The sequence below is a fragment of the Camelus dromedarius genome, chromosome 10, assembly GCF_036321535.1.
Source record: "Camelus dromedarius isolate mCamDro1 chromosome 10, mCamDro1.pat, whole genome shotgun sequence".
NCBI lineage: Eukaryota > Metazoa > Chordata > Mammalia > Artiodactyla > Camelidae > Camelus > Camelus dromedarius.
Genome location: NC_087445.1, coordinates 46,902,395 through 46,913,745, shown reverse-complemented (window position 1 = coordinate 46,913,745; position 11,351 = coordinate 46,902,395). Strand labels below are relative to the sequence as shown.

General features: G+C 47.2%; 1 protein-coding gene across 1 annotated transcript; it reads right to left on the bottom strand.

Moving 5' to 3' along the window:
* Positions 1–1,192: 1,192 nt before the first annotated feature.
* HRCT1 (histidine rich carboxyl terminus 1) lies at positions 1,193–2,151 on the bottom strand. The gene has a single exon (XM_010995583.3). It carries the CDS (start codon positions 1,900–1,902, stop codon positions 1,582–1,584), a length of 321 nt encoding a protein of 106 aa, XP_010993885.1. The 5' UTR covers positions 1,903–2,151; the 3' UTR covers positions 1,193–1,581.
* Positions 2,152–11,351: the final 9,200 nt, after the last annotated feature.

The window sequence follows — 11,351 nt, the reverse complement described above, 5'->3', positions numbered from 1 at the left end:
CAGTGTGAATAGGACCAAAGGAATCAGACCAGGGGGCCTTGAATGGCCAACCAAGAGGCAGAGACTTGCCCCAAGGGCAATAAGGAGGTTGTGTTGTAGAGGTGCTTCGTGAAGGGCCAGGGCTGGTGCTGGGCAGACTCAGAGGGGCTGTGGCTGGAGTCCAGGCTGGGAAGCCACAGGGGATGAGGGAGGGGAGGTGGATTCAGACAGCGCTGTAGACCCAGGGTCCACTTTCCCAAGTCAGAAATCTAGAGTGGCTGTCCCTCCCTCTCCCTGGCACCCTCCTCCTACCCCAGCCCTCCCAGAGAATCCACCGGGAAATAGAAAAGAAACAGGACATTCTGTTCCAGTGAGTCACCAGGCCCTTGACTTCCTGGCCTGTTCTCGAGCCCCTCCCCACCACCTTGCCTGGCCCCCAAGACTCTCCCTGCACACCCCTCCCTCACTTCCCACCCCAGCTCACAGGAGTTCCTTCCTCACTGAAGGCCCCAGAACAAGATTTCCATCCTTGCTGTGGAATTCTGCCAGCTATTCCAGGCTATTTGGAAACATGTCTCCAGGCTTTGGCAAGAAGTTTCTGTTACCTATCTATCCCATTTTAAGGAAGAGGAAACTGAGACTCCAAGGAGGCAAGCACTCCACCAAGCCACCCAGCACCACATTCTCCCTCTCAACCACACCACCACGCAGACATAGGCACTGGCAGGGACAGGCTAGCTGGAGACTCAAGGCTTGGGTGAGAAACTCTGACCGACCCAGTTACCAAGGAAACAGTGAATCCAACACAGCCCATGAGTAGGGCCACTGCAGGTCCACCGCTCAGTCTGCCCTAGAGATGGGCTGGAAAGAGGACTGGAGATAGAGTGCTAGGGGACAGCCTGCCGGCCTCCCCTGTCCTCTCTGAGCCCCTGGACCATCTCACAGGACCCCAGAACCCCACAAGTACATAGAGAGCCCTCTCTGGGCAGGGCTGCATGCAAACCCTAACTCCTCTCCCAGGTCTCAGGCCCTACGGCATCTCACCTACTGTCCATGGAGCCCTGCAGAGTCACCCAGTCTCCCCTACGCACAGCTTTCACCAGGCACTTACTTCCCACCAGAGAGGAAGGTCCAGGGCAATGCAGACACAGGCCTGGCCACTCTCTCCCTCCCACTTGAGTTACAATCAAGAGCCTCTTCACAAAAGCCTCTTTGTGGTTTTTATTCTCTTATATTAAGGCACCATTGAATTGACTGTGCAGCCTCATACCACCTTCTGTAAATGAGAGGGCATTGCCAGGGCCCCTCCCAGCTTCTGGCCCGGCCAGAGGCCTAAGAATTCGGAGAGAGCAAGGTGCACCTTCTGTGCATCTGTACACACCAGAGCACTGGACGGGCAGTCACTTCCGGTGTCCAGTGAGAGTTACAATCACAAGGTGGTGTCCACCCCAAAGGACCACCCATCGTACACTGGGGCAGAGTATGCAAATGAAGTCCAAGCAGACCCTGGTGTTCACTGGAGAGGCACCCTTCTGCATGGGAACTTCGGGGTCCACTTGTCCTGGTGATGGTGGGACAGGCAGCGGCTGTCGTTCACAGGCATCAGCGGCGGCCTCGGTGGGCGTGGTGGTGGGCATGGTGGTAGGTCTGGTGGTGATGGTGGTGGAGGCCCGCATGGGACATGTGAGTCCCACGTCTGGGATGACGGGAATGGTACAAGTGGCCTAGGTGACCCCGACCTCGGGAGACCCAAGATTGGGCCCACCTGACTCGGTTTCTCCTCACAGGACGGTTCCTCTCCACGTCATGTTCCTCCCGTCTGCAGGACAAGCAGGTGGCCAGCAGAAGCAGCAGCAGCAGAACAGCCACAGCAGCGCCTGTGATCAAGCCCACGAGGGTTGTGCTCCCCAGGAGGCCGAGCATCTGGGAGCTGGACCGGGCCCTCCGCTCGAGGGCTCCTTGCTGCTGCCTCCCCTCCGGTGGCCTCGGCTCAGCCCTCACAGTCGCTGGACTTTGTTTTCTCAGCTCCTGTGGGCTGGAGAGTGGCCAGGGAATGTGGGCACAGCCTCTCTGAGCTGGACACGCCAGCCAAGGGGAGGCCAGGAGACTATTAGCTCTGGGAGGCCCACAGCAAGGCTGGGTGGGGACAGAGGAGCTGTCAGGAGGGGCTGAGCAGGGACAGCCCTGAGGCTGGAGATAAGAGGTCTAGGGCCCCTATCCCTGCCACCTAGCCAAGTGACTAGGCCAGCCCCTTCCCCACCCTGGGCCTCAGCTCCCTCCTATTTCAGAGACAGTACAGCGCAGCAATTGAGAATGTGGGTTCTAGAACTGAGGTGGGAAGCCCCATGAAAAGACTGGCAGGACCCCTAGGTAGGGCCACTACTTTCCCACCGGCCCCAACCAGTTCCCTGGCCTGGCAGCATTATCTCACTTTTGTGTTTCTGTAAAACGGCTTGCTTCTAAGAGGGTGAAACTTACCCCTAAGATTCTATTGGTTCCCAAAGCTCACTCCTGATTGGTCCATTTCTAACACCTTGTTTGCATATGATGTTGCAAAACGTTGCAAGGTCTTGACTGGTAGCCTATAAAAGCCTGTGTAAACCTATAGACGGGGTCCAGAGCTTGGAGTGTTAACTCCTCTGGGCCCACCAGCATAATAAACCTGAGTTCTCCAACCCTCTGAGTGTCGCTTGGTGTCTCGCCAGGATCCAGGTTGCTGTAACACTCTGCTGTGACACTTTTCTGTAACAGAACCACATGACTCACTAGCCCTGTGACTGGGCACAAGTTTCCTAAGCTCTCAGTGCCTCAGTTTCCTTATCTGTAAAATAGCTAGTACAAGTATGTTTCCTCATAGGGTTTTCTGAGGAGTTAAGATTTATCAAGCACTTAAACCAGTTCCTGACACCTGTTTGCCATCAGTGATATTGCAGTGGGGTTTGGGCAAGGAGACTTGGGAGACCTGGTCATCTGCGAGTCTGTGGCTCCCTGTCCTGCAGTGCAAAGAGGCCTCCGGCTCCAAGTCAGTTTCTGTTGAGCAAACCATCCTGCACTTCAGGAACTTGGGCAGGCCCTGCCAGCAGATTTTTATCATCCAGGGAGGCTGAACAACTGTCTCTGGCTCCTCATTCCTGTCGGGTCTGGGAGGAAGATGGTCTGGGTGTGAGCCCAGGGCTGCAGGAGGCAGGAAGGGGGCCGCTGAGGTCAGAGAGGTCGGGACTGGGGCCTCCTCCTGACTCCCAGTCAGCAGGCTCAACTGGCCATAAACGGAAGGCTCCTTTCTCTGTCCCACCCTCCCTGCCCAGCAGTGGTGACATGCCATTCCTGCCTGGTGGAGAATTTACAGAGTGGGCAGGACTTGAGCAGTCATGGACCCCCCTCTCCCTCTCCCACTCCTGGTCCTGAATCCTCTGTTCATCCTAGACAAGCAGTTATCCATCCCACCCACACATCCAGGGATGGGCGCCCACTATCTCCCTGGGCAGCCCTTTCTGCTGTGCGCTTGTTGGGCAGTTCTCACAGCTCTTCCGCACACGCTGCAGGGCCTCCCCAGAGCCCCAGCTCTGCGTCTGATTCTACGGGTGCCCAGGGTGGTGGGGTGCCTCCACAGTGAGCCCCCACCCTGCCCCTTCCTCTGCTTTTCCCCTTGCCACCCAGAGGGATGTTTCCAGCAGCCCACCTCTGTGTGACCTTGGCAAAGTTCCTCCCCTGCAGCCTGTTTCCTCACCTGGAAAAGTGCCAGGGCAAGAGGTGACTTCTGGGATCCTCCCTCTGTGAGCTAAATTCAAGATGAGCCCTCTTAGGGAAAATCTCCTCTGGATGAAAAGGCCAAACTTTCCCTTCAACCAAATTGGGCTCAGGGGACAGCGGGTCTAATGAGTCATGGGGCCTTCACCCTGGGGATTGAGGGTGGAGGGAAGAAGCCACTTGAACTTGTAATGACGCTCAAGTGAGAACTCCTTCCTATAGCTTCTGGAGCCCCAGGAGCGCAGCTGCCTTCCCTGGGGGCCTGTTAAGGAGGGAAGTCTGCTGGAAGGAGGAGGAGGAAGAGGGCAAACAGAGAACTTTCTCCTTCAGAGCTCATCCAAGGAAACTCCCACTCCCACACCAGCCACTGCAGGGCCCTAGTAACCGGCAGCCGTGCAGAACTCCTATCAGCACAAAGGGCCTTTTGGAATCACCCAGACCCAGCCCTCGCTGCGAGTTGGAGAAACTGAGGCCAGAGAAGGGCAGGAACTTGCCTAAGCTGCCCCAGCTTTGTACAGCAGGTCATCAATACAGCATGATTTCTACAGTGAGGCGGCACCCAGAGTGAGTGTTTGATATCAGCTGGGGACCATTCACAGAAGTAACAGTGAAAGGATGTGGGGATGTGGATGACTCTAGCGGGGCAGGGATTTGGGGGAGAACACCCACCTCCCCACAGTGCACATTATTTTCTTTCTTTTTTATTAATTTTTTAATTTTTATTTTTTAAATTTATTTTTTGAATAGAGGTACTGGGGATTGAGCCCAGGATCTCATGCATGCTAAGCAGGCATTCTACCACTGAGCTACACCTCCACCCCCCCACCCCCTACCACAAGGTTATTTTCTTAACTGCAGGGTCACTCCCCATCTGGATAGAAGATGGAATCCCAAGGTGGGCATTTGATTTGATGCTTTGGGCACTCAGGGGCAGATGTTGAGACCACAGTCCTCCAGGACTTCACAAGTGACCAAGCTCTTCTTTGAGGGCTTGCAGCTCTGATGACTTTAGAGGATGGGTGGCTGTGTCTAGGGATTCCCTGCCTCAGAAAAGGCTGATTCCCTGTCCTGTAGCGTTGTTGTTGCATTTCTCCCATAGGGTCAGCGCTTCTGCCCATTCCACAAGCAGGCTTCTGAGCTGAGGGGCAGGAGTTCCAGACCATACATCTGGCTGATGGGTCAGCCTTTTGGAGTTCATATCATTAGCTTCATGTCCATACTTTCCAGGGTGCACAGACCTCTGGCTGTACTTATACGCATGCATACACTTGAAAACCAACATTGCACTGCAAGAAAACTCCTGCACCAAGAATTGTGTGTGTGCACACTTACGCACAAGTGCACACAAGTTCCCTAAAAGCTCACAGACTTATGCTTGTATTAGCTGCAAGTGGTTTTTCGCTGTCCCGAGACAGCAACCATTGTTTTCCCTAATTGGTAGCACCACCTAGCGGTGACACTGTAAATAAATCAGTTTTGTATTCTGACCTGTCAAAAGTTGTAGTTTCCTGATCTTCTCTTATAGATCATAATTTAAACCCATCTGTTCCAAATTCTGGTCCAGAAACTTCAAGGAATTTCTACAAGATATAGTGCAGATGGAACCAGACTGATGGGTGACTAAGGGAGAGCATCCCTGGGAAGCAATGGAGGGGCCGCCCCAGCAGAGCCATCCTAAGCCCCACGACAGACAGCCAGGACTAGGCATTAGGATGAGGTCGGCACAAGTAGGAAACAGGTTGGGTGATGTTGGGAACTACACAAGTGTCTGCTTGCAGAGCATTTGGCCAAGATTTAGCCCACCCTCTGGTTTGCACAGAAAAGCAGGGACATTGGCCAGCAGGTTCCTAACCTGTACGCTCATGCCAGCTAGAGAAAGGAGACGCTCCTCCAGCTAACCTTGGGCTGTCTCCATAAATACTGGAAAGAAGTTGCCTAGCACAGCAGCTAACTTCTCTCTTCAGGAGCCCTCCCTGCACTAATCATGGCCAACTGGACACCCCCATATAGAAAACTAAACCACAAACAATCAGGCTTTTTTTTTTTCTTTCTTTCTCCATTGCCCGGAACCAATACACTTGAAAATAATTTGCATAATCTTTTCTAGAACCATTTCAAATTCCAATCCCAAACACACACAGATCTGGGTAGGTCCCTCTACAAAGTGAGCAAATAGAGAAAAAAGATTACATATATGAAAAAAGATTTAAAGGTATTCTGTCCTCATTACTAAGGTTGCTAGAATCTTAAAAACAGAGACTTAGTAAAATTCCCGAATTTATATTCTAAGTAATATTCAAAGGGTTAATCCATATATGAATTTGGGAAAATATACAAAACAGGAAATTTACTTTCACATCAAAAACCAAATCAAGAAAGACTGCTTTGAGAACCCTCCCCATAACTCTGAAAGAAAAGAGAGAGAAAAAAGAAAGGCCCAGGAAATCAAATGCAGTTGATCCATAAACAACGTTGGGGTTAGGGGGGTCGCCCCCATGCAGTTGAAAATCCCCTGTAACTTTACAGCTGGCCCTTGGTTCCGGGATTCTGCATCTGTAATTCAACCAACCACGGATCGTGTAGTACCTCGTGTAGTACTGCAGTATTTAGTATTGAAAAAGATCTGTGAGTAAGTGGATCCATACAGTTCAAACCTGTGTTGTCCAAGGCTCAACTGTATACCTATATAATTGACATTCCAGAAGTAGAGAACAGAGCCCATGGAGAAATAATCATTAAAGAAATGAATTGTCCACCTGAAAAATTGTCTTTAGATTAAAAGTCACATTGAATCCTAGGCAAACTCTTTGAAGAGGCCAGGCCAGACCATGGAGGTATTTCCAGGTAAAAATTTTAACATTAAAAATGTTAAGTGAAAAAAAGTATAACGGACAGCAAAATGGTACAGCCACCATGGAAACAGTTTGGCAGTTTCTTCAAAACTAAATCCACTCTGCCATATATGATCCAGCAATCCCATTCCTTTGTGTTTACCCAGAGGAGTTTAAAACTTATGTCCACACCAAAACCTGCACATAGATGTTTGTAGCAGCTTTATTCATAACTGCCAAAATTTGAAAGCAACCAAGATGTCCCTTCAGTAGGTGAATGGATAAATTAAAGTACAGATAATGGAATATTATTCAGCACTAAAAAGGAATGAGCTATCATGCCATGAAAAGACATTGAGGAATCTTAAATGTGAGTTACTAAGTGAAAGAAGACAATCTCAAGAGGTTCCATACTGTATTATTGCAACTGTATGACATTCTGGAAAAGGCAAAACTATGCAGGCAGAGGGATCCATGGTTGCCAGGACCTAGCAAGGAGAGAAGGGTGAGCAGGTAGAGCTCAGAGGATTTTTAGGGCAGTGAAACTATTGTGTCGGATGCTATAATGGTGATACATGTCATTATATATTCATCAAAATCCATAGAACGGACAGCACCAAGAGTGAACCCCAAAGTAGACTATGGACTTTGGGTAACTATGACATGTCAATGGAGGTTCATCGATTGTAACAAATGTACCCAGTGTGGCTGTTAATAGTGGGGAAGGCTGTCTGTATGTGGGGCCAGGAAGTATTTGGAAACTCTCTGTACCTTCCATTCAAGTTTGCTGTGAACTTAAACTGCTATAAAAAAAAAAATCTATCTTTAAAAAAAGAATAAAGAAAATAATCCTACAAACAACAGGAGCTTTTTAAACCATTTCAAAGAATAGAGAAAGGAAGAAACCTTTAAAAGTGTTTAAAATTTATATAATTTACTTTATACAACTAGCCTAACCCTGATACCAGCCCTGGCAACCATAGCACAAAACTTCAAAAAGGTTAAAAAATAAGTAACTTATGTATAACCCTAGCAGAATATTGAGAGACAAACTACTCCAGAAACAAGTAAAGTTCATTCCAGGAATGTTGAGTGGTTTGATGTTTTTAGAAAGCTATTGTTGTAATTAATTAAATAAATAGGTGCAAAAGTAGAACCATGTAATCATCTCAACAGATGGCCAAAAGACATTTGACAAAATTCACTAAGGATTCCTGATAAATTATGCAAGTGAACAACAACAAAAATACACGTGTACTATGAGAAGAATACTCTCTTAACACAATCAACAAAAATACCTCAAACAACAGCAGACATCACGATTAATGATAAAGCAGCACGGACGTTCCCATTCGAATCAGAAACAAGCAACTACTCTCACTACTGTCATTTAGCTTAGTATAATTAAACAAAAGCATAAAATAAAAGGTGGAAGTACTGTACTAGGTAACTGCATATCTAGAAAACTTAAAAGAATATGCCAGAAAACTATTCACTCTAATAAGAGTTCAGTGAAGAAAAATTTTAAATAAAAATACAAGAAGCAGTGACTTTCCCACATAATAGAAACTTAGTCAAAAACAGAATAAGTGCATCAGTAAAATTGGCAACAAAAATATGAAATGTCTAGGAATAAATTGAAAAAGAATGCTAATAGGTGGGGAAAAGACACCCTGTTGCTGAGGGCTGTGAAGGAAAACCTGAAAACTGGAGGGAGGCGCGTGTGTGTGAAGGGGAAGAGCCCCCACCGTAAGTCCATGTTAATCATGTGAATCCTAATCGTGTGATCAATGTTTACAGGCATCTGTTGAATGACTGTACAAGTGATAAAGGTAATTTTTGAAATTACCTTTCAAAAGGTAAATTTTGAAAATAAACATGCTTTTTTATTTTGCCTTTCTAAACACATGAGCTTCTTCCTAGTTGGTCCAGGGAATCCATCTGGAGAAAAGTTTGAATTATTACAGAAAGAATACAAAGAGAAGGAGTTCATACGTCATCTTTGACATTTAGAGTAAGACTTTGCCTGGCAAGTCAAGCCGTTTTCCTGAGAGGATCTGCTCAATTCTTTTTTTCATCCCCTTTCAACATTAGTCAAGAACCAAGCTGAGGACCCAGCCCATGGAGTTCCCCCTTCACGTGGAAAGCCACCCCATTCCACGTGTGACAGCCGGGTGGCAGGTATGAAGCTCTAAGGGAGATGAAGGCCAAGATATCCAGGGCCAGGGAAGCCTGGTCCCTTCTGGCCCCACGTGACGATGGAAAGGGGAAAGGAGACAGGAGAAAGAGGGACCAAGTGTGAAACGCGGGAGGCAGCCCCTGGGGAACTTCCAGAACAAACAGGGCACTGCAGAAGGACGGGGGTAGAGATGGAAACACGGAGACGCCGAAGTTATTTGGATGGGAAGTATGGGCAATGAAATCTGGGAATTCATGGAAAAGGTGTTTTCTTTTACATTTTTTATCAGAATATGTTATATCAAGAGTTAATTTCTTCTTCAAAAATTAAAAATAGAATTACTTTCCTGAGTATAAATAATCCTATAATAAAAGACAATGACAAAATTAAGCAATTAGAGGTACACAATTCTCTGCATTCCATTACAAATTTATTCTTAAAAATCTCATGTATTTTGGGACTTTGTGTTTAAAAAAAAAAAAAACCCCAAACAGCTCATTTTGCACCTGTGATGTTACAGTATGTCTGATTTATCTTTATCAAATTCCGCTTGTGCATTTGAGGCGGTGAGTGCTGGGAATGCTCACGTTACAACTGTAAACACACCCAGACAAAGGGCTGGAGAGCTCACGGTGACCTGACAGGGCTTCCCAGGTGGCGGGGTTACAGGGGATCGATTTTTATTTCTGGCAATCTATATTTTGAAAATCTCAACCATAAGCATGTTACTTGTATAATAATAAAAGCAACAAAGTTATAGCAGTTTTAGAAAAATATTCAGAAACCATGTCCACCCAAGCAGAATAGGTCTGAATCCTAGTCAAGCCATCTCCCTCCTCCACCAAAGAAGAGAGCAGCCAGACTCCAGAATCATCAACTCCACTGGTGTCAGTAACTTAAAGATGCCCCAAGGGGGAGGGTATAGCTCAGTGGTAGAGTGCATGAGGTCCTGAGTACAATCCCCCGTACCTCCATTAAAATAAATTAAAAATAAATAAATAAACCTGAAAAAATGCCCCAAAGTGGAAGAAGTATACAGACTGGCTGTCCTCAGGGGTATGTGGGAGCTGATTCATCCAAAGGGACCTTTTCCCCTCCTCCCCCAGATGGAGTGCCCATGGGCCTTTAGAAGTGTGTATGCAGGTAAATGCAGTAAATTCTCTTGAGCCTCAGTTTCTCCTTATGCACAATGAGGGAAAGATTGGAGACAGATTGAATCTGTACAGCCTAAGGTTCTTTCCTTTCTGCCTTTTCAGGTCTCTACCCTTCTGAAACTACTATTTAAAGACACAGGAGTGACCTTTAAAAATTGAGAATCAGTATGTTGTACACCTGAAACTTATGTAATATTGTACGTCAACTATGTCTCAAAAATTAAAATTAAAAATATATATTTAAAAATGTTTAAGTATGTAAAAAAAAAAAAAAAAAGCCCTGGATAAATTGTATCCTGGGGAGCAACTCAGTGCTCAGCCTTTCCAGGTTGGGCCAGGATGCATGAGATATGTCACAGACAACATCAAGAAGCCTTTATTCAGTATGTATTGGCAGCGGCTGCTAGGTTGAGCTCGGATCAAATAGAACAACCCAGACACAGCCCTTTCCCAGCCATACCTTGCAACACACACAAGATGATAATGAGCCCAGTCAGTGCTACGGGCCTTTTTGGTTTACAAAGAGTTTTCAGCAGCACAGTGAAGTAGGTAGAGCAGGTATGAAAATTATTTCCACTTTAAAAGTGAAGAAACCATGGCTCAGAGAAGTTAAGCGTCTTGCTCATGGTCACACAGCTTATAAGGGCCAGAGCAAAGATCCACTTCAGAGCATACTCAAAAGGGTAACTGAAGATGTTTCAATGAAAAGATTGTTTAAAGAGCTAGGAGCAGGGCTAAGAGAACTGACAGTGGCCTAGGAAGCAACCCCGAATGTTACCAGTTGAACTGTGTCCCGCTAAGATGACACGTCGAAAGCCTAGCCCCCCAGTACCTCAGAATGTGACCTTATTTGGAAATAGGGTCACTGCAGATATAATTAGCAAAGATGAGGTTATCCTGGAGAAGGGTGGGCCATTAATCCAATATGACTGGTGTCCTTATATGAAGAAAAGAGACACAGAGCTGTGGGGAGAGCGCCCTGTGACCACGGAGGCAGAGACAAGTGCTCCACTGCGAGCGAACCGAGGAACTAACACCAAGGATCCCCAACCAGCCGCCAGAAGCTAGGAGAGCACGGATTCTCCCCTACAGGTTTCAGAGGGAGCTCGGCTCTGCTGTCACTTTAATTTTAAACTTCTAGCTGTCAGAACTGTGAGAGAATACATTTCTATTCTTTAACAACAACAACAACAAAATACAACAGTGCTACCGAACCCGAACCAGGTTTGCTTTGCCCTGCGTGCAGCAAATCAGAATGCTGAGATGCCCAAATTTGCAGCCAAATGAGAAAATGAGAGAACAAGCCTCAGCTGCGTGTCCCTGAAGGCACCAGGCTCAGGCTTGGGGTATTTATAGGCTAAAGATCAAAGCAGCAGGGCGGTCTGAGGCGCGGGGAACGTGGGGAACACAGGGAAAGGTGATTGGAAAAAGGTGTGTAATCATTCTTCTGCGCAGGCGTAA